This window comes from Apodemus sylvaticus, chromosome 2, assembly GCF_947179515.1.
Source record: "Apodemus sylvaticus chromosome 2, mApoSyl1.1, whole genome shotgun sequence".
NCBI classification, from domain to species: domain Eukaryota; kingdom Metazoa; phylum Chordata; class Mammalia; order Rodentia; family Muridae; genus Apodemus; species Apodemus sylvaticus.
In genome coordinates, this window is record NC_067473.1 from 160,565,653 (window position 1) to 160,592,665 (window position 27,013).

General features: G+C 52.6%; 2 protein-coding genes across 3 annotated transcripts; one reads left to right on the forward strand and one right to left on the reverse strand.

Annotated features, from left to right (window-relative positions):
- Positions 1-1,154: 1,154 nt before the first annotated feature.
- On the reverse strand, positions 1,155-18,668 carry Ptms (parathymosin). Its single transcript, XM_052172908.1, has 7 exons — positions 18,477-18,668; positions 18,169-18,420; positions 4,978-5,655; positions 2,363-2,434; positions 2,109-2,187; positions 1,886-1,947; positions 1,155-1,704 (listed from the first exon to the last, which is right to left on the reverse strand). The coding sequence occupies exons 1-7, from the start codon at positions 18,666-18,668 to the stop codon at positions 1,654-1,656; spliced, it is 1,386 nt and encodes a 461-aa protein (XP_052028868.1). The 3' UTR covers positions 1,155-1,653.
- Positions 18,380-22,952, forward strand: Mlf2 (myeloid leukemia factor 2). Of its 2 annotated transcripts, XM_052174848.1 has the most exons (9): positions 18,380-18,478; positions 18,989-19,066; positions 19,298-19,424; positions 19,658-19,693; positions 20,805-20,858; positions 21,131-21,259; positions 21,425-21,584; positions 22,037-22,249; positions 22,476-22,952. In XM_052174848.1, exons 2-8 carry the CDS (start codon positions 19,017-19,019, stop codon positions 22,222-22,224), a joined length of 744 nt encoding a protein of 247 aa, XP_052030808.1. In that variant the 5' UTR covers positions 18,380-18,478; positions 18,989-19,016; the 3' UTR covers positions 22,225-22,249; positions 22,476-22,952. The 2 variants fall into 2 exon arrangements, with proteins under 2 accessions (XP_052030808.1, XP_052030810.1); XM_052174850.1 differs by lacking the exon at positions 19,658-19,693.
- The last annotated feature ends 4,061 nt before the right edge of the window (positions 22,953-27,013 follow it).

Here is a 27,013-nt window from a genome sequence, read left to right on the forward strand (position 1 = left end):
CTCGAAAGCAAACCCAGGTCTTCTTGAAGAGTAGCAGGAGGCAGTGCTAACTGCTGAGCGGTCTTTCCAGCCCTGGCAACAGGACGTGCTCCCATCCTCAAAGCCTCCCTCCTCCCCAACACTCTGTATTTATAAAAACAAAGGCAAGGGGCCGTGGAGATGGGAAAACACAGGAATCTTGTAGCAAGGAAACCTCAAGAGGCCGAGGTGTCAGCAGGAGTGGCATGTGTCTGTAAGTCTAGATTTTGGAAGGTGGTGTGAATCGAAGCTCGCTAGCTTGGGCCTGGGAGTTCAGAGTCATCACTGGCTACAAGGCAGACCCTATGCCAACAAAACTTTTTTATAAAGGGAAAAAGATGCCGGGCGGTGGTGGCGCACGCCTTTAATCCCAGCACTTAGGAGGCAGAGGCAGGCGGATTTCTGAGTTTGAGGCCAGCCTGATCTACTTCCAGGACAGCTGGAGCTATACAAAGAAACCCTGTCTCAAAAAACCAATAAATAAATAAATAAATAAATAAATAAATAAATAAATAAAATAAGGGGAAAAGGCCTTTAATCCCAGTACTTAGTAGGAAGAGGCAAGCAGCTTCACGTGGATTCTAGCTAGCCAGGGCTGCATAGTTAAGACTTTTACTAAACAAGAGAAACTGAGGCAGAAGGCGAGAGGAACCCAGCAACCCTTGCTCCCCAGCTCGGCTCAGCTGAGAAAATGAAGACAGATGATGAGAAGAGAGGCCTGATAACCAGCTCTGGAGTCTGTTGCTGCCCCACGGAAGAGGATCCTGCTTCCCTCAAGTCAAAACAGACAAACAAAAAACCGTGTCCATGCTTGGGAGTTCTCTTTCCAAACTCTAGGTTGAGACCAAGGCCTACCGGCCTCTTCCACCTTGGGGGCGGGTCTTCCTGTTTCTATCTGCCTGGTTCAGCACAATGGAGCTGGTCGCTTTCCACTGGGCTCAGCAGTGCCGAGGTGTTAGTGACTTAACATGATAGTGTGCATTGCTGAGAAGAAACATCCCCAGGAACCCAACAACAGGCCGTATGTCAGCCCCCACTCGAGGACTGGCCATGTCTTCTATAACCTGGGTGTGAGGTCAGCCTCCCCTCTACACCTTTTCAGGCACTGACTGGACTGTGGGAAAGTAGGAGACGGGTTAAAAACAGAAGCGCGACCGTTTCTTTATTAAATTATACAAAAAGGGGAGGGGGCAGCTTTGGGGCTTGGCCCCAACCCCAGCCCCACCCCGGCCTGGCGCTGTCTGAGAGGAGGGAATCTGAGGGAGACCCAGGGGTCAGGCAGGAGAGAGAAGGGCAGGCTGAGAGGCTCGGGGTGCAGAGAGAAAGGAGAGGCTTCGCAAGGCCTGGAACAGATGGGGTGGAGGGAAGGCAGGAAAGAGGAACAGGGGCTGCAAGGGCGAGTGAGGGCCGGCAGGGAGCTTGGATGAGTCGGGTCAGGAGCTGGACCGGTGGCAGTGAGGGTGAAGGAGCAGTGTCTGGACAGATGGAAATGAGAGGCTGGGTCAAAGGACAAGGGTCACAGCTCTGGGGCAGGGCCAGAGCAGGGAGCCAGGAGAAGTGGGGCTGGATCTGAGTGCTCCTGCCCCACCTCCAGGACCTGAGGGGCCTCCCATCCCCAAGCCCACGGGCAGGGGTTCATGCCGACGCCCCGTTTTCTGTCTTCTGCCTCTTGGGATCCGCTTCATCCTGTGGAGAGGAAAAGAGTTGAGGAAGCTGCACAGAGGACACCCCCCACCCCCTGTCCCTGCGGGCCCTGCTCCTGCCCCTGCCTATCTATGCCACCCACAAGGACCTGGGTCCAAATCCAAAGGCCACCCAGCCCCTGCCATATTCCCGACAGCCCCTCAGGCTCCAGCCCAGCTCAAACCTCCTCTTCAGCAGTTCTCTTCCGCACGGGGCCTTCATCCTCCTCCTCCTCCTCTTCCTCATCTGAGGAACCAGAAACAAGTCACTGGGGAAGGTGGGGAGGCTCTGGGCACACCCCCACCCCACCCCACCCCACCCATCCCAGCTTCCAGTCTTCAACTGCTCCCCAACTCTGCTCTTTCGAGCCTCAACTTTGCAGCTCAGCCTTCCCTGCCCATCCCTACCTTCTTCATCCCCTTCATCGTCATCCTCTCCATCCTCAGCAGTTTCTTCTTCCTCTTCTTCAGCTCCATTCTCCTCCTCCTGTGGGGACCAAGACAAGGAGAGATAGATGTCACTCACTGGGTGGTAAAGGGGCTTGGGAGCCTCAGAGGAGGGAAGGAGGACTGGGGTGAAGAGAATGGCAGGACCCAGCACCCCCAGAAGGTAGGAGGGGAGGAAGGACGTTTGGGCAAAGTGCAGCCATCTTCTGCCTCACCTCCACTACTTCTTTCTTCCGTTCTTTCCGGCCAGCCTTCTCCTCCACCTTGTCCTTCTTTTCCTTCAGGTCCTGCAAGACAGAGAAGGTCCCCTCTCTCTCAGCGGGTATGGTCCACAGCCCTCGGGTGTCTCCAACTCTGCAGCCAGGTCAAAGGTCAGCAAAGGGGGCCATAGACTGAGACACAACACGAGTCCTCCTCGGGGACCTTAGATTTGGGCCAGAATTGGCTGACACCGGAGACTTTTGTCCCCAGGACCCAAGGGGAGAGGGCAAGGGATAACCAGCGGCCAGAGTGGCTGGGGCGCCCACCTCTCAAGTTCTTCCAACCCTCCCTGGCTTAAGAGTTCAGCTCCACAAAGCAAATCCCCCATCTGCTGGCAGCCTGGCCGCCCCACCCCCTCACCCTCTCTGCTTGCCCCAGCTCTGCCTTTTGTCTACCTCAGGGGCCTCTGCCCAAGTTCTCTCTCCTGGGCATCCCTCCCAGCCTCCCCTTCAGCTTCCTAGATCTTTTGTTCCCCTGTTGTGTCTCCCTGACCCTCCTGTTCCTACAGCACAGGGATGTGGAGAGGACCCTACCGTGCTCCCACATCGGTGTCTATCCCCAATCTAACCAGTCTGGGCGTTCCCTGCACGCTCCACCTCCACGCAGAGGCAGGAGAGTGCTACAAACAAGTGTGCGCCGCCTGGGCGGGGAAGGTGGGAGTTACCTGCCCAGAGTCCCTCCCACAGGGCCGGCCGCCTTCAGGCCAAAAGCCCAGCAGGTACTGCCTTAAGTCCTATTCTATTCTGACGTTGGGTAAGGCCCTCGGGACGGACACACAGCCTTCCTACCCCATGCAGAGTCTACTTCTCCTTGGCCGGGCCACCCTCTCCTCCGATCTTATCTAATGTTAGCATGCAACTCTTGTGTACATGATCCCAAGTGGGTCGGAGTTCTCCTAAGTAGATCACCCCAGAAGGATGTGTCCTTTCTAGAACAAGACTGAGGTAGGGATTTGGTGCCAAATGACTGGCCTGGGGAAACTCCACTCCCTTCTCCCTTCAGGAAGAGCACAAAACACTTGACCCTCTCACAGCAGACAGGTTTCTTCATTCTGATTTGTCGTCACTTCTCTGTCACATGCTTGGTCTGACACTAGTACTGTCAGGTGGGCTTTCTCTTACATCCTGGGCCAGGCAGGGACTAAGTCAGCTTTGCCTGAGCCAAGCCCTGGCCTGAGTTTTCTATCCGGGTAGATGGAGGGGTGAGGGGAAGGGAGAGAGAATCCCAGAGACCAAAGTCCACAAGGTTGGCCCCTCTGCTCCTGGGTCCTGTCCTGGTCACTGTCCTTCCATGATCTCTTTTCCAGGTGGGTTATGTGATCTGCCCCCCAGTTGCTAAGCAGCCCTCTGGCCCCTACAGGGGCACACACGCTCTCCCAGGCTAACACAACTCACACATCTGCAGGGGAAGCGCCCACACGCTCTGGAGACACATGGTCCAATGTTAGGGCGTTCTGGCACCGTCTCCCAGGAGCGCAGTGTAGCCACTCGGCACGCACAAAGCAGCGACAAGCCTCTAGGACATCTCAGTCAGTCTCCACACGCACACATGTAACTGACACGGGCAGTCCCACACACTCGCTGGATCTCAGACATACAAAGACGCCTACTCCGTGAAGTCACATGCCACCGCACAACCCACCGGAGGGCCACACAGGCACACCTTCTCAGATCTCACATGTTCCCTCTTCCCACTACCTTTCATTCTATTAGCTCCCCCCTTCCACTTGGACCTCGAGAACTATACTGCCCCCCCAAAAAAAGACTGGGCTCCCAGCCCCCAAGCCTGGCCGCATTAATTTCCCTAAGCGACACTCCGCAGCTTCCCTGGGGAAATTAGAGGAAGGCTGAAAGAGAGACAAGGGCAAACGGATGAGGCCAGGAAAGGCAGCGGCTGAGAGCAAAGACAGCTTGACGTATGGTCAGGCGATGCTGACCTTCGGCTTTTCGAAGGCTAGTCTCTCTATCTTTCTGATTTTTAGAAATTCGACACGAGGGGAGGCGATTAATGAGAAAATTGCAAGTCGGTAGTAGAGGAAAAATAAACGATGGGCAAAAAAAAAAGGGGGGGTGCAGGAGAGGCGCAGCCCTCCGGGGACGGGGACAGACGGTCGGGCGGCGCGGGGAGGAGCCGAGGAGTAGCCTCCCGGGAGAGTCCTGTTTACACTTGAGGATCCCAAACCGCTTAGCCAAGGAAAGGTGAGGTCATAGTGGAAAGAGACCGGGAGCCTCGGCTCGGCATGGGGCCTGGGAAGCGAGAGGCGCTGCTCTCCGACGGGAGGGCAGACCGGGCCGAGGCGGGCGCGGCGGGGCACGAGAGGGGTGGGGATGGCGGGGACGGGCGCAGGCCGGGCGGCGAGGCCCGAGCCACGCGCGCTGGGCCGCTAGAGGGCGCCGGCGGCGCCGAGCGCGGTAGGCAGCGCCGGGCTCCGGGCGGGGGGAGGGCGCAGCGGGGTCCGCGGGGACCGGGCGCCAGGGCCGCTCGGGGCCGTCGGGGGCGATCAGGCGCGAAGGATCGCGCCGATCCCGGGGCCGCCCGAGGGCCGGGCCGCCGCCGCCCCTGCCCGTACCTTGGCGCTCAGCTCGGCCGCTGCCTCCACGCTCTTCTCCGACATGGTGCCGGGGCCGGGGCTGGCGGGGAGCCGAGGTCCCGGGGCCGAGGCGGAGGAGCCCTGGACGGCGGAGGGTGGCCGCGGCCGGAACTTGGCGCGGTGGCGACGGCGGCAGCGGCAGCGACGGCCGCTCGGCAAGCTGGCTCGCTGCAAGAGGCGGCAGAGGCGCGCGGGGTGGGGCGGGGGTGGGTCCCGAGCGGAGACCCGCAGGGCTGCGGCCGTCCGGAGGGCGGGAGGGCGGGCGGGAGGACGATGCGGGCGGTGGCCGGCGCGCTCCGGTCGCGGTCGCTCGGTCCTGCTCGCCGCCCCCGCACCAGCAGAGCTGCCGCCGACCAGCCGCTGCCGCCCCCGGGAAGGGAACCCGCTTTTAAGGCGGCGCTGCCCGACGGGAGGGGCTTCCCAGGGGTGGGGCAGTCGGGAGCGGGGAGGAGAGGAGAGGGGAGGGGGATGAAAGAGGAGGTTGGAGAGGTGGGGATAGGAGGATGGAAGCGAAGGGCGGGAGAGCGAGCGGGACTGGAGGAAGGACGAGACCGGGAGGGGGAATGGAGAGACTGACGGCTCGGGAGAGCGCGGAGTGGGGCGAGGAGGTGGGAAGGGGTGGGGTTCCTGCGGGGAGACTCCGCTCCAAATGCCAGCCTACTGCCTGCAAGCTGGAGTCTGGCTCCCGGGGGCGGACTGGAGAGGCGGCCAGACTCCCGCTGACCTCCTCCAAGCCCTGAGATTCTGCTAAAGGGCGGGGGTGGGGTGGGGTGGGGTGGGGGCGGGGGGGATAGATGGAGATCTAGGCTGGGCAGGTATCTGAGAAACCAAAAGCTGGAAGAAGAGGAAGAAGCTGCCGAGCCACTTCCATTTCTCTTGTCTGCCTTCTCTAGGTGGCCTTGAGGAGGAAAGTGCGAGTACAAAGGCCAGCCTGGGCCTCGGCTGGACCTGACATTTGTGGTCCTTGGCGGGTTCCTTCCCGTTTCCTGGGGTGTGAGGGGCCCTCTGATGTTGTCTTCCGCCTCTTTATCCTCTCTTCTTACCTGTCTCACCTCCCTTAATTGCCTGGCCCTCCTGTTTCCCTTCACCTCTCTTCATTCGAATAGACCGAGACCCCTCTCTTACAAACCATCCACAGCTTACCAGCTGTCACAATTTCCTTTTTTCCCAGACAACACTGTTTTCTTACCTGACTCTGTCACCTGGCCCTATAAACTTAGCTAATTTTCAACTCTCTTTCAGGTTGTCCTTTTACGTTTCTTCTCTGGCTGCTCTTCCCTGTCTTCCCCCAGTCTGAATTCAATTGGCCTTCCTTGCACACACGGGTCCAGATACGGGGTTCCAGCCACACCCTATTGCACGTGTCCTCAGTGCCTCACCCCTAGGTTCAGCATCTTTAGATCATCTTTGAGAACCCTGGGATTCAGAAAGAGACGGGCTGGCCTGTGAATTTGAGGTTTGAAAGGTGGATGAAGAAGAAGGTTTTGGAAAAAGATTGTCTTTGGTGTATATATGTGTTACCTGTCATCATTACCCCCCTCACCTTTTCCAAATCATTTTTACTTCCTTAATAAAAAAAAAATCACCTTTAGCCAGATGCTCTATTCAGCACTTGGGAAGCTGAGGCAGGAGGATTGCCATTGGTTTGAGAGCATCCTGGGCAACACAGTGAGACATCTTGCCGCCCCCCCTCCCCGCCCCCAAAAAAATAGAAAAAAAGAGAAGCTATTGTTGATCTTCCCTCATCATTTAGCATGTGAGCGTGTCAACACACCATCGTTTGGTCACATACACATCTCCTGGTTTCTCTGACTCTTAATTCGGTTTCTTGGTCTCATAAATCTTGGCGCCCCACCCTGGTTTTTCCTGGCTGGATTCGGTCCACCTTCTCTCCGCGATCTTTCCATTTCCCCTTCTCAATGCGCTACTCAGACTTCAGTGACTGATGTCTTTAGCAACCTCTCACCATCTTCCCATCTCTGTACCCTTTCTTGCTTCATTTATCTCCCTCCCCCCCCATTCCACCTCCCCCTCCCCCGCCCCCCATCTCTCTCCCTCTGGGTTGGTCTCTTTCCTCTCCCTCCCGCCTCCTTTTTTTTTTCTCTGCCTTCTCTACTCCACCTCCCAGCCCCGCCTGCTGTCTCGGACACCCTGCTGGGCTCTTACCCTGTTACCCTGGTAACCGCCCTCAACTCCGGTCACCTCCACTCCCCTCCCCCCTCCAATCACCGCCACCAACAACCTCCATCCACCTTCCTCCTGTTTTTCCTCAGAGCCAATAGGAACCCTGTTGCCAGGTGGAATGCTCATTTGAATCAGCCAATCCAAGATCCTAACTGCTTGCCCTGCCTTATAAGGGGATGTGAAGAGGGCCACTCCCCCCACTCCCGCCCCACCGGGGACGAGCCCCACCACTGCCTTTTCACTCTGGCCTAGGCAGGGGATTGGGATCCTCTGGTTTACCCTCTCATAAAGGGCCTAGCTTCCCATTTCTTTAGATGGGACCACCGGGGTTGCAGTGAGGTGTGGGGCGGACCGTGGGGAGTGGGTTGGACTGTGGGCTGGGCCTCCAGGCTGGGGGTGGGAATGAGGTGTGATTAGGGAAGGGGAGGCGGAGGGAGCCGGGAATTTTGCCCAGGGAGGGGTGTCTGGAGCGGAGGCAGCTGCAGTGGAAAATTCCAGGGAGATGGCGAGGCAGAGAATGGGACTCCTGCCCCAAGGCCCAAGGGAGTGCACGGAAATCTAAGAACTTGGACATTAGGGTCTCCAGGGACGGCTGGGGGGCGTTCTACAGGGCCAGACGGATGGCCGCTTCCAAATCCCCTCCTGTGGATAATGGAGGAAGCGCCCATCATCTTTTTCTATCTGGGTAGAGCACAGACCAAGTCACCTAAAGTTGTGCTTTGTGGGAAAGCAGCTGGGAGACTTGGGGTGACTTTAGAGGATCTGGGGTGTTGAGAAGAGAGCCCGCCTGAGCGGCCCTTTAAGGTGTGTCTCTGCCTCGGGTCAGTGGTGTCGGATGCAGACGTTTGCTCCGTCCATAGACGTGCTCTTGAGGTTTCGTGGAGGCCTGCCTGTTCCTAGAATCCTATCACTCTACCATGCAATTGAGACATTTCCCACGAGTTGAGCAGGGAGGAAAAAACAACTGTGCTTACACGTTTCCCGAAAGTGGGAAAAAGAGGGACCAAGGTGAGAAGGAGGAAGGCCGGAGCCCCCGCCCCCAAGCCCCGGCATCTGGCTGTTCCTAGAGGTTGCTCGTGCTCTGAAGTGTGGAAGGTGTTCCCTTGAGATACTTCAGTCTCCTTCTTAGCGAGGTCTCCAGCTCTGTTGTCGGGGTGTCTGTACCCCCGCTGAGCGCGGAGGAGAGAGAGCCTGTGTCACTCACGGCAGGACACAGCAGTCCTGAAAGTTGGGCCATCTCCCTTTATTAAATCTGTAGTTCACTCCTAGTGGCCACTTTTTTTTTTTAATTTCCCAATTTTTCCTCCATCTTAGGAAACAAAAAAAAAAACAAAAAAAACAAAAAACAAAAAACCCTCAAAGTCAGAAAAGAGGACATGAACACTTAGAAATTAGCCAAGCCTTTATGTGTGTGTGTGTGTGTGTGTGTGTGTGTTGGTGCGCTCCAGCAGAAGTCAGACCACAAGTATAAGCAAGTTTTTTCCCCTTCTACCATATGGGTCCTGGGAATCAAACTCAGATCTGCGGGCTTGGTGGCAGGATCTCTATGATCCCTTTTTTTTTTTTTTTTTTTTGGAAAGCTTTATTCTGGTCACCGGTCCGTTCCCTGTGACACAGGCTATTGTGGCGATGAAGACAGTCGTGGCGAGCAGAGCACGAGGCCGCGGCTTTCATTAGACTCAAAGGCAGGAGGAAGGAACGCACACTCGTGGTCGGCGCGTGGCGTCCTTTTATTTTTCTGTGTCTGGGTGTTTTGCCTGTGCGTGTCTCTGCACTGCTTGTGTTCCTGGATCCCGCTAGGAGGCCAGAAGAGGGTGTCTGAGACCTCGGAGGCAGAGTGAGCCTCCGCGTGGAATAAAACCCGGGTTCTCTGGAAGAACAGTCAGTGCTCTTAACAGATGAGCCATCTCTGCAGAGCCTTCCTTCCTCTTTTTTTGTGAGGCAGAGGAGTCTCTGTATGACGACCAGGCTGGACTGCTTCCTACTTCTGCCTCCCCATTGTGGGGTTTAAAGGCGTGCGCTACCCCTGTGCGCGCGCGCCTGCGCGTGCGCGTGCTCATGCATATTCAGGTGCCCTTGGAGGTCTGAACAGAACTTGGATTTCTGAAGCTGGAGTTCCTGGCAGTTACTTGGGCGCTGAGATTTGAACTTGGACCTTCTGCTAGAACAGCAAGTGCTCGTAATCACTGAGCTATCTCCCCAGGCCACTGCCCTCCTTCGTCTTTTTATTTTGTCCAGGATTCCAGCTCATAGAATGGCTAAGTCTTATGTGCAGCAATGTTCATATATTACATATAACATATAATTATATATTGTCTATTGTATGTAATACATATTATATACACGTATAAAATATATGTATTACATACAATATATAATATATATTGAGGGGAGGAGGGGAGGACTATGTAAGACTGTTTCAACTGACAAGAAAAATACCTTCCACAAAGCAGAATGAGACAGTGCATCTCCGTAATAAATGAGATAATGCATCTCCGTAATCCCAATATTCTGGAGCGTGAGGCAGCAGAAATTCTTCAAATGCAAGGTCGGCGTGGGCTACCTAGTGAACACCATGCCACCTCTGGCAAAACCTTGTCACACACACAAAAAAAAAGATTAAAAAAAAATCACCTCAAAACACAGTCACAGGCTGGAGAGATGGCGCAGCAGTTAAAAGCACCAACTGGGCCGGGCGGTGGTGACACACGCCTGTAATCCCAGCACTCTGGGAGGCAGGGGCAGGCAGATTTCTAAGTTCAAGGCCAGCCTGGTCTACAGAGTGAGTTCCAGGACAGCAGCCAGGGCTATACAGGGAAACCCTGTCTCAAAACAAAAACAAAAACAAACAAACAAACAAAAACAAAAAGCAGCGACTGATATTCCAGAGGGTCTGAGTTCAATTCCCAGCAACCACGTGGTGGCTCATAATGTAATGTAATGTAATGGGGTCTGATGCCCTCTTCTGGTGTGTCTGAAGAGAGCAATGGTGTATTCATATACATAAAATAAATAAATACATCTTTTTTTAAAAAGAAGAAATGTTCATTTAAAAAAGAAAACAAAACAAAACACAGTCCCACTGTGTGTAATTAATCTGGTTGACAAAGAATGGAAATAAAATTTAAATTCGGCTGGGCGGTGGTGGCCTTTAATCCCAGCACTTGGGAGGCAGAGGCGGTGGATTTCTGAGTCCGAGGCCAGCCTGGACTACAGAGTAAGTTCCAGGACAACCAGGGCTACACAGAGAAACCCTGTCTCAAAAACAACAACAAAAAATAAATAAATAAATTCAAAGCTAGCTTCATTGGCCTTATCCATCATCAAAATTCTACTTGGATATGTCAATTTTAGCAGAAGAAATTTAAATTTCCATTCTGCCTTTATACCAAGCTTAGGGTTGTTTGTCTGTTTTGAGATAAGGTTTTTCTGAATCACCCGGACAGTCCGGTAGACTAAGGTAGCCTCAGACTCGGAGATGAGATGCACCTGTCTCTGCCTCTGGCGTGCTAAGAGTAAGGAAGCGTACCACCATGCTCTGCCCAGGTTTAAACTTAAACCAGACTTGATGGCTGGCACTCCTAATGCCAGCGTTCTGCAGCTGACTGCTAGGATTGCAGGTCAGGGAATTATCAGATTTTATCCCTTTTAAGCCATACTTTAAAAACCTTTTTAATCTATTATTTTTATGTGTGTGTGTGGTGGGGAGGTGTTTTGTCTGCATATATGTCTGTGCACCACTTGCCTGTAGTTCTTCAGAGACCAGGAGAGGGTTCCTGTGCCCTTGGGATTGGAGTTTCCGGTAGTCTTAAGCAGCCTGTGGAGCGCAGGTCTTCTGGAAGAGCAGCCAGTGCGGATCACCTCTGACTTACCTCTCCAAGCCCCTGGGCTGTACTTCGGTGTGAAGAGCTGTTGATCTATCATCCTTCAGGGCAGTGACCACGTCTTTTGCCTTCAGTTTTGTCTCTCACCATATACTAGCTACTAAGCTAGTAGCTACTAAGAGGTGTACTACAGTTTGTTGAAGTCTAAGAGTTATGTTTTTGTCTCTGTGTTTGCTGAGAATAGACTCTAAAACCACATGCTTCAGGAGACATACCTTAACACAGCTATGGTCCCAGCTGTTTTGTTTCATTTTTTATTTTTGTTTTGTTTTGAGGCTGTCTCTTGTATCCCAGGATGACCGAGATAGGTAGCAAGGATGATCTCGAGTTCTTGGTCTTCATCTGTCACCTTCTGAGTGAAGGACACCAGAGTGTATCACCGAGACCGTCTTTATAACAGAACCCAGGACGCAGGCACGCTAGACAAGTACTCTGCTACCTGAACTACACCACCAGCCTGGTTTCGATCGTTTGAAGCAGGGTTCTGACAAGTCACCTAGGCTGACCATGAACTTCGTGCGTAGCTGATTTCACTACCTTTAGGCTGGCTGTGTACTATGAGAATGATAGTACTTTTCTATGTTTCTCTGAATTTTCCCGAGTGAAGTGTTAGACTTTTTCAGCTCCTGAGACTGGCTGCCATTTTGAGGCAGGGTCTAGTGTGTGGTGATCCTGCTTCAGCCTCCAGAATGCAGAGCTTACAGGTGTGTGCACCAAGCCTTACTCTTCCGTTGGCTTTTCTCGCCCTCTTCTTTCTCCTTCACTTGTGCACCCAGAAGAGTTGACTCTGGCCCAACGATCTGCCTTCATAGACTTTCAGAAAAAATCCGTAACAAAGAGAACTTTAGAGGTGCTTCCCAGGCTTGCATCAGAACTTACGCTGACAGTGTCATGCGTAGAATACACGTTTTTTAAAGACTGTACACTGTAGCTGTCTTCAGACACCAGAAGAGGGCATCAGATCTTTTTATGGATGGTTGTGAGCCACCATGTGGTGCTGGGATTTGAACTCGGGACCTTCAGAAGAGTAGTCGGTGCTCTTAACCACTGAGCCATCTCTCCAGCCCCTTAATACTCTTTACTACATAAACTAGGTATGGTAGGTGATGTGTTTAAAACTAATAATAAGCCGGGCGATGGTGGCGCACGCCTGTAATCCCAGCACTCTGGGAGGCAGAGGCAGGCGGATTTCTGAGTTTGAGGCCAGCCTGATCTACAGAGTGAGTTCCAGGACAGCCAGGGCTACACAGAGAAACCCCTGTCTCGAAAAAACCAAATCAAAAAAACAAAAACAAATAATAAGAGGTCAAGTAAAGAGGGTCAGAAACCCAAAGTCATCATGGACTGACATATATGGGACCCCATCAGAGAAAGAGAGGGTGGGGGGACTGACTAGCAAAATGAATTATTTATTATTCAAATTTTGCTAGTTTTGTTTTTGCTTATGCAGAAAGTCAGACTTAGGAGTTCAAGGCTCATACCATTGAGTTATACCATCAGGCCTAATTTAATAGACATATGTGGTTACCAGCTAACATATTGGACAACACAATTTAGATCGCTGTTTTAAGCTGCCTCCTTTTTAAAAAAGTTTTATTTAGCTAGGCAGTGGTATTGGTGGTGAGCTCACACCTTTAATCCCAGCACTCCAGAGGCAGAGGCAGGTGGATCCCTGTGAGTTGGAGGCCAGCCTGATCTACAGAGCAGGTTCCAGAATAGCCAGGGCTACACAAAGAAACCCTGACTCAGAAAATAATAATAAAAAATAAAAATGAAAATATTTACTGTTAAATTATGTATGTGTCCACGTGAATGTCTGCACATAGCACAGGTGTTAGGGAGGCCACAGTTCTGGGACTGGGGTAACGGGTTGTTGTGAATCATTTCTGACTTTGATTCTCTGTGAGCTCAGTATGTGGACTTAACCACTGACCCATCCATCCATCCCTTTAACCATCTCTTTTTTTTTTTTTAATATTTTATTTACTTTATGTATATGAGCGCACTGTAGCTGTCTCCAGACACACCAGAAGAGGGTGTCAGATCTCATTACAGATGGTTGTGAGCCACCATGTGGTTACTGGGATTTGAACTCAGGACCTTTGGAAGAACAGTCAGTGCTCTTAACCACTGAGCCATCTCCCCAGCCCACCATCTCTTTTTCTTTTATTGTTCTTTTTCTTTTTAGGCTCATTTTGGGGATTGAACCCAGGGTTTTGCGCATGCTAATCACATGCCTGGTCACTGGGCTGTTAGTCCAGTCTGCAGCCCGCCGCCTCTTTGCCCACAGCCAACCCCTGCAATTTGTAATTAGAGTGTCAGAGAAGAACTCTGGCTGCTGCTGTGTTCCTACGGGGCGACTGCTGTTAACCTCAGGCGTGTTTACAACTTTCACACATTACACAGACCATGGCTGGTCCAGGCGACCAGTAAGGAGAAAATAAGCAGCTAGGGAAAACGGACAAAGACAGACTTGACCTAGCAAGTTAAAGACTTACAAAAGGATATGGAGGAAGCGTCAGCGCATGCTGAAGGGCCTTCCAAGTGACTTTTACAGGCTCTCTGCTGCAGTCTCCCTCAACCGCTCTGTCGTGGATGTCTGCTGAAGTCACCTACCAACCACATAACTGAGACCCTGAGGACTCCCTGGCTTTATTCCTAAGGTCCAGGGAGTCTCAAACAGGAGCGAACAGATCTGACATCACCCTCCGTTTCCTCTCTGGGTTGATAGCACTTTCCTTTGTGAAAATTTAGACCTCAGTGTTTCTTCGCTTCCTTAGTTCCTTGAGCTTGCCTCTGGTCTCCACAGAGGAGACTCAAGGAGTGCTCAGAGGCTCAAGATCAACAGAGGTGGAGCCTCGCCACCTCATGACTGTCAATCATGAGTTTGGAATTTTTTTTTTATCTTCACACCTACTTCAGTGGTTTCCCTATCTCCATACCTGCTGTATCTTTCAAGATCAAAAAAAAAAAAAGTTGTCAGGAATGCAGAAACAGTTGTGGTCTTTCTGATTCAAAATACGAACAGGCTGTTGTAAGTTCCTCACTTACAACATTGCTCCACCCTCCCTCAGTTCAAATATCCAACTGTTCTGGGCTGGTTCCAGATATGTGACCTCACATCCAAAGAGGGGGGCCCCTCCTCTGGTCCAGCTCTACCCTCTCAAGGGTTTCCTGCCTCTGAGTCCAGCCGGATGAGCGGCGAATGGAGGCAGGCACACTCAGTCCCTGTCCTCTGGGGCTCCCTTCTCTCCTTGAAGAACCTGCTCTCCCTCCTGCGTCACATCATCTACTGGAAACGCCAGTGACTGACAAACCCCTGCCCTTCACTGATCAGACTGGGGAGAGACAGAGACACAGGCAGACAGAGAGGGAGGGAGGGGGAGGAAAGGAGAAAGCCGGCGGACATCACTGCTGGTTGCTTGTAAATGGTATCCCTCCATTTCCTGGAGAGCTTCCTATGTATGTCACCAAGCATACTGACACGAGCTTGCATACCTCCCAAACTTTCAACCTGTTCAAATGTGTGTGTGTGTGTGTGTTGGTGAGGATCCAAGAGATGGCCTTGTGTGTGCAATCTTGTGTGTCCTCACCAAGCTCTTAGACAGGGCTACATCCTAAGCCCAGCTTAAGAACGTTTGAGCGAGCCGGGTGATGGTGGCGCACGCCTGTAACCCCAGCACTCTGGGAGGCAGAGGCAGGCGGATTTCTGAGTTCAAGGCCAGCCTGGTCTACAGAGTGAGCTCCAGGACAGCCAGGGCTACACAGAGAAACCCTGTCTTGAAAAAAACCAAATCCAAAAAACAAAAACAAGAACGTTTGAGCGACAACAAACAAACACGCACCCTAGATTTCAAACTGTGCCTAAGAGAAGAAGTTAAGTTGTAATTTGTAAACACTCCTAGGAGAGGAGTCACACGGAGGCTCTGCAGAGATGGCGGGAGCACTCGCTGTTCTTGCAGAAGACCCAGGTTCAGTTCCAGATAGTGGCTTACAACTGTCCATACCTTCTCAGTACCCTCTTCTTCAGAACCTCAGTTCTGATTTCTGTATGCATCGGGCAGGCACAGGCATGCGTGGCAACAAAAGACCCATACATATAAAATAAACAGACCTCCTTTTTTCTTTTTTCCATTTAAAAAAATTTTTATTTATGTTTTTGTTTAGACAAGGCCCCAAGCTGTAGTCCCAGCTTCCCTGGAACTAAGTAGACCAGACTGGCCTCGAACTCAGAGAGATCCTCCTGCCTCAGCCTCCCAAGTGCTGAGACTAAAGATATGTGCCACCATAGCTAGCCTAAATACATCTTAAGATGAAATCATACAGAGGCAGTGAGGTCGCTCAGCAGGTAGAAGCAGTTGCCACCAAGCCCCATTAGCTGAGTTTGGTTTCCAGAACCCATGTGGTAGGAGAAAAGAACAAAGTCCCCAAGTTGCCTTCTGACCTCCGCATGCATGTCATGATATAAGCACTCCATACACAAATGAGTTTAACCGAAATGAAATTAGGAAAAAAAGTATATAGCACAGGCTCACAGGCTCAGAATCCCTCCGCTTGGGCTGTGAAGACAGGACAATCAGGACTTACTTCAATATAGGAAGTTTCAGGTCAGTCTGGGTTACACAATAGGACTGTCACAAATTAAAAAAAAAAAAATAGGGCTGTGGACTTAGCTCAATGGAAGAGCACTTCTCTACCATATGCAAGGTCCTGGGTACACTCATACACACACACACACACACACACACACACAAGCACGCATGCAAAGATAAAAATGGAACGGTATGAAATTCTTCATGTTTTCTGTTTGCTATCTTTTCTGATGTCATCTCACATAGAGACCAGCTGTGTATCTGTGGGATTACAGATGTATATCTAACAACAAGGTGACATTTGTACAGTCTGAGAGAAGGAAAAGAACGAACTCCAGACACTTAACAGTAGGAGCCAGGACAGCAAATAGTAGAAAAAGAAACCTGTAGGGCAGTGGCGCATGCCTTTAATCCCAGCACTTGGGAGGCAGAGGCAGGCGGATTTCTGAGTTCGAGGCCAGCCTGGTCTACAGAGTGAGTTCCAGGACAGCCAGGGCTACACAGAGAAAACCCTGTCTCAGGGGGAAAAAAAAAAAAAGAAACCTGGAGCTAAAATTTGCCATGTGGCACTCAGCTGGAATCCTTATAGCCAGGAAGCTAAGGTAGAGTTACCATTAGTTCAAGTGGTCCAGCCTGGGCTACATAGCAAAAACTATGTCCAAACAAACAGAACTCACAGGCAAGGAGGGTAAAGGACTGTATACCTCAAGGTGGTGGCAGGACTGTCTTAGCCTTGTCTGTCTGTCTGTCTAATACCCTGGACCCAGCACAAGGCACACGCTCATTAAATAGCTGCTGGCTGGCCAAGCAATGTAGAACTGCTCTGATGGCTAGGTGGGTAGCACAGCCCTTTAGTCCCAGAGCTACATAGTGAGACCCTGTCCCAGTGAGAGTGGAATGGGGAGAGGAGATTTGCTTCCAAAAGAGACAAGAAAAAGGAACATCTTCTTCATTGTAGGATATCATTAAGTGTAGGTGGCAGAAAACTCATTGAAGTAACTTTCTTTTGTTTTGTTTTTTTCTTTTTTCTTTTCTTTTCTTTTTTTTTTTGAAGCAGGGTCTCTCTGTATAGCCCTGGCTGTCCTGGAACTCACTCTGTAGACTAGGCTGGCCTCGAACTCAGAAATCTGCCTGCCTCTGCCTCCCAGAGTGCTGGAATTACAGGCGTGTGCCACCAACGTCTGGTGGTTTTTGTTGTTGTTGTTGTTTTTGTTTCTGAGGCACTCTTGATGGAATGCCAAACTGCTTTTCTTTAGAGCAAAAAGAAAGGACAATTGTCAGGTGGGATATCAAGGGAAACTTGAAGAAGGTCTTATATATCAAATATCAATGGAAAACACATTTTCTTATTTTTTTTGGATTTACTTTGCCAATCTGTAAGCTTATCTTAGCTATATCACTGTTCCTCCTGTTAGCGCTATTTCCCCCCTCTAGCAATGATCAAATCGGAAGAAACTGAGAATCTCTGCTCCCAATCTTTTCCTAGTAGCCACTGACCCTTTTCCCTCAGGGAGTCGTGAAGAATAAACCTTTCTCTTTAGATCAGGTTCCACACGGTACCAATGTGGCTGAGAGCCAGAGAGAGGAAAGAACTTGGGACAGTTTTGAGTTTGGATCTCTGTGGGTCAAAGTCTACCCAATACAGTTCAAATCCTCTGACCCAAAGGGGAGGGCTCTTCTCTCCAGCTCAGCCAGATTTTGTGCAAGACAATTAGTATGTCAAAATACCAGTCTCTGGCTTTGGAGTCAGGCCTGTTGGGCTTACTTTTTAGCTCCGCCCCTGGGTGATTCTGCTTAACTCTCCACCCATTTATTCTTCTAAACTTTAGTCCCTTGACCTATCTACCTGCTTAGAACAAAGAAAGTTTTAAAGACCTAAGACCTAGAGAAAAGGGGCCTAGATTGTAGCTCAGTGGAAGGGCATGTGGTTGGTATGCCCACGGCCCTGACTTGGACCCTGAGCACTAAAACCAAAAAACGACAACAAAAAGCAAACGGATTTCATACCTAACGCCTTTGCCCAGGCCAACCCTTCCCAGACAGGTCTTGCAGTGGTCCAGAAGTCTAAGCCAACCTGTCCTACGGCGCAGATGATCCAGCCTGGCCCAGGAGCGCCCTCTGGCGTCCAAGATCCCAACCTGGATTCCCTTACCCGGTAGGCCTTTTCCAAGGCTGAACTAGACCTGAGCTTAATTGTCACCTCCTCCTCTGCGTCACTCGGAGGACCCCGCCCGCCAGAGCGTCTCTCCAGAGGGACCGGCCCACGCGCTCCCCTGGTTAAACGCCCCTCCTGCAGTGTGTTTAAAGGTCCCCGCAGGGATCCGCCCCACCGGTCGCCCCCAGACAGCCCGCCTCTCCCCCTCCCCCGCCCCACGCAAAGAAGGTGCAGCACACCCTGCCCCCACGATGCGCTCAGCCAGTCCCTCCCGATTCCGCTCCGCCCTCCCCCACCTTTGCCGAAGCCTCTTCCTGTCCCCAGATCCCGGAGCCAGCTTAATGAGACCTCCCACCGGCCCCAGAGGACCCGCCCTCTGGGGCTCCGCCACGCGCGCACCGCCCCCTCCTGTGCGAGTGGGCGGAGCTCCCGTGGCCCGCCCCAGGGCTGTCCGCCGTGACGTCACTTCCGCTCGGGCCTGCCGGAGGTTCGGCTTCTCGGGCCGAGGGCGGGGGTACGGAGGTGGCAGCTGAAGGCAGGAGGCGGTGCGGGAGGCAAGAAGCTCCCGCGCGGACCAATCCCTGCGTCCCGGGCCGCGACCCTGCTCCTGCAGCACCCGGAGGAGAGGCCGGCCGGATGGGCCGCTGAGCCGGAGTCGGGGACCGGTGAGGCCAGGGCGGCGCGGCCCGCACGGTTGCAGGGATGCGAGCCCCCGGAGTGGATCTCCCTCTCCGGCTCGCCCGGCGGGAGGCACGGGCTGGGGCAGCGGCGGACCGGCTCGGTGGGCAGTGAGGCCTGCCCGGGGGAGGCCTGGCAGCGGCCCGTGCCAGCAGAAGGCGGAGTAGTTGGGGTCATTAATGGGGTGGCGGGCCGCCGTTCGAGATTCTCATCGAGGCTGGCGTCGGAGGAGGAGCTGACCGTGGCTCGGGGAAGAGGATGGCGGGCGGGGGTGGAGGGGCAACACGGAGAGGCTTGGGGAAAATTCCGTGACCGGCTTGGAGAGCTGCTTGCTCTCGGGACTAGAAGGTTATATGGCCTACCTGCCGAAGGGTCTCCCTGGAGTTTGGAGGGGTCGGTGGTAGTGTGTGCAAGAGACAGCTTTGAGAGTAGCTACCCAGAGCTGGGGTGCATACGCCTGGCCGCCTGCATGAAACTCAGCCTCCGTATCTTCACAGCGTGGAGCCCCCTGGAGCTGAGATCAGGATGTTCCGCTTCATGAGGGACGTGGAGCCTGAGGATCCCATGTTCCTGATGTGAGAATTCCCTCCCCCTCGTGCACTCGTCCCATTCTGATTCAGGGCCGAGCAGTTCAGACAGACCTCCGGGTTTCCGTGGCTGGAACCGGTTAGAATTAGCTGGGTGCTCGACTGCAGCTCTCTCGGAGGGAAGTTGGCATCCGTGCCACTGCGTTACCCTGACAATTTCGGGGAGGTGAAGGAAGCGGGGGTTTGATCTGCCGTCCACATTGTATGCTCACTCCGCAGGGACCCCTTCGCAATCCACCGTCAGCACATGAGCCGCATGTTGACAGGTGGCTTTGGCTATAGCCCCTTTCTGAGCATCACAGATGGGAACATGCCAGCGACTAGGCCTGCCAGCCGCAGGATGCAGGTAACAGTTGGAACAGACTGAGACCCGGGGTGATTAGTTAAGTATGCTGCAGTTCTTGCCCTACAACCAGCTTTAAAGAGGCATGACCTGTGTGGGAGGCAGAGGAGTGGGGTCGGGAGTCTGGAAAAGGAGCTTCGTGAAGAGAAGGATGGGAGGGAAATGGGGGCACTGGCCTCGTTTGATATGGTATGGTGGTAGGATTGTAGTTCTAACTTCTGTTCCTCGTCACGTAGGCTGGGGCTGTCTCTCCCTTCGGGATGCTGGGAATGGTGAGTCCTGTTCCTGGCTCGCTCTCTCTCTCTCTCTCCCCCCCCCTTCCTCTCTCCCTCCCTCCCTCATACAGATGCTTGCATTTGAGCGTGCACTCGCGCGCGCGCACACACACACACACACACTCACACACACTCCTTAGATGTTATTTCCAAATGTGCCACTTTGGTGGCAATGTTAGGTTAGGATGGTCTTTTTTTTTTTTTTTTTTTTTTTGATTTGTTTTTTTCAAGACACGGTTTCTCTGTATAGCTATGGCTGTCCTGGAACTCCCTCTGTAGACCAGACTGGTCTCTAACTCAGAATTCCACCTGCCCCTGCCTCCCAGAGTGCTGGGATTACAGGCGTGCACCACCACCTCCCAGCTAGGTCAGGGTGGTCTTAAAATCTTCTGTTTAGGTAGTCGACATGGTTTAGATCCCATTGAATATAAATCGTGGAGCTAGGGCTGGAGAGATGGCTTCAGAGTTAAGACCACCTGGCTGTTCTTCCAGACAACCAGGGTTCGATTCCCAGCACCCACATGGCAGCTTACAACTGACTGTATCTCTAGTCTCAGGGCATCTGATGCCATCTTCTGTTCTCTACCATGCATTGTATGAATGTAGTGAGCAGACATACATGTAAACAAAACATACATAGAAAATCATAAATGTAATACTCAACTACTACTGACACCTGGAAGTATTTATCCACGGGGAAGTAAAATTGTGTAGCAGTTCTTTTGAGGAGGAACAGTTTGGAACACTTTTACAACTCTAAATATTCAGAGGGCTTTTTTGTTGTTTTGTTTTTGAGACAGGGTTTCTCTAAAACAGCCCTGGCTGTCCTAGAACTCACTCTGTAGACCAGGCTAGCCTTGAACTCAGCTCTGCCTGCATGCATAAAGGCACGCACCATCAATGTTTAGCATGTTCAGAGGTTTTAATTCATTGCCGTTGGGTCACTCCATAAAGATAGGGAAACAGGACAGGCAGGAGAAACTTTAGAGCAGCCACAGAGCCAGAGGGGAGGGGCTTGGGTGTTCTGGCTAGATGTAAGAAGGGTCTGTCCTTGGTGAGTGGCAGGCCCCAACCGCTGACCAGTCTCCCTGACTCTCATCTTCCTCAGTCCGGCGGCTTCATGGACATGTTTGGGATGATGAACGACATGATTGGGAACATGGTATGCCTTGCTTCGTATCCTTCCCTTCCCTTGATCTCAGCGGTAGCCAGCCTGGGGGGGGGAGGGGCAGTGTGCTGGTGAAGAGGCCTCGTTGGACTAAGTTGAGACTAAGTCTGCTCTCACACCCGTGAGTGATTATATATGTTAGTGTCGGGCGTGGGGAATTGGGGCTGTTGTGATGCCGTTCCCATTCTCACGGACACGGACAGCAAGAGCAAGCACTGAAGGGAGCTCCCTTCTGCGGAGTAGGCCCTCATTCAGTCCCTCCTCAGGAGCACATGGCGGCCGGAGGCAACTGCCAGACCTTCTCCTCCTCCACTGTCATTTCCTATTCCAACACTGGGGATGGCGCCCCCAAGGTGTACCAGGAGACGTCTGAGATGCGCTCTGCCCCAGGCGGGGTGAGTAAGGAACTCCCCATCTCAGAGGAGGCAGGATTAATTGGCACCCACAGGAACCAGGGACATCTCTTTTTCAGGAATGGGTGGTGGGTGGTGTATTCACCCGGGGGTGATGTAGCCAGGCTTTGTGGGGAGAACCGAATGTGCCTGTTCACCTTGGCCTAGATCCGGGAGACGCGGAGAACCGTCCGCGACTCAGACAGTGGTCTGGAGCAGATGTCTATTGGGCACCACATCCGCGACAGGGCTCACATCCTGCAGCGCTCCCGAAACCACCGCACAGGGGACCAGGAAGAGCGGCAGGACTACATCAACCTGGATGAGAGTGAGTGAGCCTTCCTGTGAGCAGCAGCCCTGAGCTCGTCCCTGCGGACTAGCAACTAGCATAGCTCTCTACCCATCCCACAGGTAGCAGGCAGAGCTAGGGTGAGCCCTGTCTTTATGCTCTGTTGCGGGGGGGGGGGGGGGGGGGGGGCAGAGCTTGACTGGCTGACGGCAGGCTGATGGTTGTACCCCATGTATCACAATCGTGGTTCTTCTTTCCCACCCTTTACTTAGTCTTTCTCAAATTAGTGCTTTATTAACTTCTCGTGGTGTGTAACTCCTAGTATCCTCCAGTAGTTGTGCCTCAGACTTGCCTGTGACATCCAGACTGTGTTGAAGCCAAAATGGCTCCCAACCCCCGTGCCCACATGCATGATCTCAACCTTTGCCCCTGGTTCTGATCTCAGAAGGCTGTGGCTCACGTCTTCCACGCCTGCTCTCTGTCTTCCTTAGGTGAGGCGGCAGCGTTCGATGACGAATGGAGAAGGGAGACATCCCGATACAGACAGCAGCGTCCTCTGGAATTTCGGCGGCATGAGGCATCTGTGGGTGGGGGGCGAAGGGCTGAGGGGCCTCCCCGTCTGGCTATCCAGGGACCTGAGGACTCCCCCTCCCGACAGTCCCGTCGCTATGACTGGTGAAGGCCCCAGGCTCTCAGCCTCTCGTGTAAGTGCCTGAACAGGAGGAATGGAAATGTGACAGACCAGTGGAGGCTGGGCAGCAGGCCTGTGCACCTTGAGGGGTCCCAGCTAGTTAGTGTGGGGTGGGGTTCCAGGCAGTGTGGCTTTGCTGTCATGGGAAGAGAGACTTGCTCTTTCTGAGTGGCAGGAGGACGCCCCTGACCAGGCTTCTGTGTCCTTTCTCTGACACGCTCATCTTTTCCTTCCTCCAGGTGCAGGCTGGGAGGCTGAGAAATCATCCTTGAAATGACTGTCCTTTCTGACCTCCATCCCAATTTAATATAAATTAACAGTCAAGCTGGCCCCGCCTCTCCCTGGGCTCTCAGGGAGAGCCTCTACTGCCCCTCACCCACCTTTCCATCCACCCCTCACCACGAGCCCCACCCATCCTGAATCCACTAACTTGAGTTCTCATGTTGCTGCTCCATTTCCAAGCCGCCTCATCTTCCTGAGCCCCTGCCACACATTGAAGGGTTTGGGGCAAGCTCTGGGTTTAGGGATCTCCGTCCCTTGGCTCCCCGGCCCATGCCCACCTCTTCCTCAGAGCCCCACTGCAGATGCCATGGTCCGCTAAGGGCTGTGGAGAAAGTGGACTAGTTCCAGTTCTTTATCCTTCCCCTACCCATCACAAACACTTTCCTATACCCTTCTCTGCCTTTATAAAAATAAATGATTTGTGCAACTTGTAACTAGGTGTTTATGGAATAAAGGAGAATGGAAAAAAAAAAGTGAGATTCTGGTGTCCTTCTCATCTTGTGCCTCTCAGTCCAGCCCTGCCACATCCTTCCCTCTCCTCTACATGTGGCCTGGCTGTCTTAGTAGGGTTTCTTTTGCTGTGATGAAACACCATAGCCAAGGCAGCATATGGAAGAAAGCATTTAGTTGGGGCTTGCTTGTTGCAGAGAATATGTGGGACCATCATGGCTAGGAGCAGAGCAGCAGACCTGGAGCTGGAGCAGTCAGCATCCAGCAGATCCACAAGCAGGATGGAGAGAGCTGGGAGCGGCTTGGCCTTTTGGAGCCTGATACGCAGTGACACACCTTAGTCCTTCCCAAATAGTCCACCGCAACTGGTAACCAAACATTGGAATACGTGACCTGTGGGGGATATTTTCATTCAGGCCACCATACCAGCTCCTCAGTGATGGCGGAGCTGCGGCAGCTCAGCAGGCAGGGGCTAGACGGTGGAAGACAGCAACTGACCTGGCTGCGCTTCCCCTGTTGGTTGCTTACCTGTGACTCCACTCCAGGGTCATAGCAGGGTACAGGATGTAGCCTGTGGAGTTGCCTGTCCCTTGCCTTGGGCAGAGTTGTTTGCCATGGCTGGGCAGCCATACACAGGTAACTTTACCCAAGTCTTCACGAGGGAAGGATTTCTCAAAACTCATCAACCCCCAGTCACTGAGAATTTGAGCCAGGGAGGGAGAGCAGTGGAGAGAGCTGGAACCCGAGCGGTCTGGAGGACAGGAAGAGCTCGCATTTCTCAGCATGTTCAACTCTTGCTTTGCAGCCAAATGGGTCACTCTGTCCCTCCTGCATGCTGGGCAAGCGCTCTGCCTCTGCGCCAGGTGTCTTTTTGTTTTTTTTCCTTCTGCAGACAGGTCTCACACTAGCTGGAAACAACCCTGAGTTCCTGACCCTCCTGCTGGGATTGTGGCAAGTGCCACCAGCTGGCTTTCCAGCTGGCTTCTATTTGGCTATTTTTCTGCTGGTAAAAGTCAAAATATAAGGCCAGGCATGGTGATAGTGAATATCTTTGATCCCAGCATCTGGAAGCAGAAACAGGTGGGCCAACCAGGACTATACAGTTAGAACTGTCTCAGGGGAAAAAAAAGGGAAAAAAAAAAAGGGAAAAACTCTCTTGAGGAAGAAAGGATTTTGTGTGACATTCAGGCCCTGACTTCTGAGCTCAGAACAGTCACTGGCTAGAGGGCTGGTGAAGACTCACACCTTGCAGGGTCGCCACCATCACCTGGGTTTTGGATCCACTGGATTGAAACTCAAAGTGTCCCCAGTCATTTAAGTATAACCTCTGACATGGGTGGCTAGGCACATACTTCCTGTGTGTACAAGTTGCTCTCATCTGAGGGGGCAGATAGGGTTGAAGAAGGCCAGAGGCTTGGTCTCCAGGCCAGTCTTCCTATAACTTGGTCTTCTTGCTTACCTGGGCCTCAATTATATAGTGACATTCCAGCTGCAAGCAGTCTTAGGGTGTAGCTCGCGCCTGGCGTCCCTCTGCATTCCAGTGCTGGTCCCCACAGTCCAGTGTTGTTTTTGGAGTCTGTTTGTTTTACAGTGTGGATTCTCCCAGGAGGTAGGGTTCCAGGCCTGGGCTAGGCCCAGGCAGCTCTCAAGTGTAGCTAGCTATAGAGGATCTAGAGCTGAGCAGAGCCCTGGCGTCACTGTCACAGCCAGGGTGTCACTGTTTGGGTCAGGCATATAGATTCATTGTTTTGTTTGCGTTGTGCTGGGGATGGGACCTGGGGCTTTCTCACATGTGCTAGGCAAATGTCCTACCATCCAGCTCCAGCCCCAGTCCTTAGGAACGAATACAACCCGGCTCCCGGGTTGGTCATGGTCACCTTTGCTTCAGCCTGGCCCGTGTGATTGTAGTGCTTAGCAGGGACATGTTGTAGGACACAAGGTGCCAACAAGAGCAGCAAGAGCCTGTTACAGAGCCATTCGGGGTACCCCAGCACCTCACCTCTGAGGGGGAGCTAGAGGGAGCAAATATAAAGTGGTGGCGCATGCTTTTGATCCCAGCACTGGGGAGGCAGAGGCAGGCGGACCTCTGTGAGTTCGAGGCCAGCCTGGTCTCTACAGAATGAGTTCCAAGATAGAACTGTGAAGAGAGTCAGTCTCTCTCTCTCTCTCTCTCTCTCTCTCTCTCCCCCTCTTCCTCTTCCTCTCTTTCTGCTTCTCTCTCTCTTTCCCTCCCTCCCTCCCTCCCTCTCCCTCTCCCTCTTATACACATACACACCTTTTTGTTTTTGCTTTTTCAGGCAGGTTCTTGTGTAGCCCTGGCTGTGCTGGAAGTTCTTCTGTAGACCAAGCTGATATTGAACTAAGAGATCCACCTGCCTCTACTTCCTTACTGGGGATCGAGGGATTAAGCTACTACCACTTACCACCACTGGCTAAAAGACCCTCTCTCAAAAAACTGAAATTAAATAAATAAACAAGTTACTCTCCCTAGGAATGCTGGTGTGTTGCTTTGGTCAGCTCTCCATCTGGGCGCAGCCTCCCTCTGCAATAGCTTCCGCCTCAGCGCCAGACACTAGGTAGACATACTCAGGTCTGGCCCCACCCCAGAAAAGTATAGGGTCAGAAGAGGCGGGTCCCGGGCATGAGACCAAGCAAAGGTCTGGAGTGGGCGTGGGCGAGCCCCAGCCTAACTCCACTGCTCAGCAGCTGCGACTCTAAGAGAGTTCATCTTTCAGAGTTCGTTCTCTGTATTGCGTGGACTTTTCTAGACGCTGGAGGTGTGGACTCACGGAATTACACCTCAGAATTGCAAGTGGAGTGCGGAGGACGCATCATATGGAATACAAACCAGTGTTCTTCTGTTTCTATTACCCTGCCGGGCTCCTTCGGCCCCTACTCCACTCAGAGCTCCTAAAGCGCGTCAGGGACCGACTGGAAACCATCCTCTTTGCCTGGATTCAGCCCCTAACCATCATCTTTGGCCTCTCAGCCCTCCGTGCGATGCTGCGATGACCCGTGGCAACAAGAGGCTTGGCTCTGCCCTGCTGCGGTTTGGAGTTCTCTCTCCTGTTGGAATGGTCCCAGATTCGGTACTTTTCTCTGTCTTCCCAAACTCTGTGTCTGAGTCCTATAGATGACGATGACGTTATCTGGAGAACCAGGAAGTGACCCTGACCTGCCATTGACCAGCAATGCTGGGCCACGGTGACACACTCACCTATAATCCCAGTACCTTCGCTCGGGAGGCTGAGGAAGAACTGAGTTCAAGACCAGAGTGGGCTATGTACTGCAGTAGTTAGATGCCCGCCCAGGCTATATAATGTCTCAAAAGAAACTAAATTAAACCAAAGTAAACCCAGCAGTCTGTTCTGTTAGTTAGATTCTGTCTGTCTATCCATCTGTCTGTCTTTATCTATCTATGTATCTATCTATGTATCTATCTAATTTTTGGTTTTTTGAAGCAAGGTCCCTCTACATAGGCCTGGCTGTCCTGGAATTCATTATGTAGACCAGGCTGGCCTCAAACTCACAGAGATCCCCCTGCCTCTGCTTCCGGAGTGCTGGGATTAAAGGTGTGCGCCACTGCAGCGCGGCTTCAGCTCATATATTTCACATTTACTTGGTTCTGCATGTCAAGACAAGTCCTGCTCCCAAGGTCCAGGGACAAGCGAGCAGCAGGGCCAAGGAGCTCTTTTCTCGGGTTGTTCCCGTTAAGCTCAGGGCAAAAGCAAAGATGTCTTCACCTCTCTCTGTTTTGTTTGGTTAGTGGGGAGTTTAGTTGTTGTGTTTTAGATAACGCCTTGCTATGTAGCTCAGGCCGGCCTTGAACCTCAGGCTACGGTATAGATGAAGAGCTGAGGTTATAGATGTGGCGCCATGCCCAGCCTTTGTGTGCGTGAGTGTGACATCGGAGAAGCACCTTCCCACTGGGATCGATCTCCAGCCCTTTAGGGTCACAGTGTGGGACAGGGGAAAAAGAAGGCCCTGGGAGGTGAGAGGAAGGCACCCCAGCTGTGGCTGGGGAAGAGGCCTTGTGTGGCTGGTT

Bases quoted from the DNA above. Each gene is read 5' to 3' on its own strand.
- Ptms (XM_052172908.1), bottom strand. From the start codon at position 18,668: ATGACCCCAACTACTCCGCCTTCTGCTGGCACGGGCCGCTGCCAGGCC. The intron at 2,435-4,977 runs GTACGGGCAGGG...TCTGTCTTGCAG, and splicing joins CGGCCGAGCTGAGCGCCAAG to GACCTGAAGGAAAAGAAGGA. The intron at 2,188-2,362 runs GTGAGGCAGAAG...TGGTCCCCACAG, and splicing joins GGAAGAAAGAAGTAGTGGAG to GAGGAGGAGAATGGAGCTGA.
- Mlf2 (XM_052174848.1), top strand. From the start codon at position 19,017: ATGTTCCGCTTCATGAGGGACGTGGAGCCTGAGGATCCCATGTTCCTG. The intron at 19,425-19,657 runs GTAACAGTTGGA...CTCGTCACGTAG, and splicing joins CTGCCAGCCGCAGGATGCAG to GCTGGGGCTGTCTCTCCCTT. The intron at 20,859-21,130 runs GTATGCCTTGCT...GTCCCTCCTCAG, and splicing joins ACGACATGATTGGGAACATG to GAGCACATGGCGGCCGGAGG.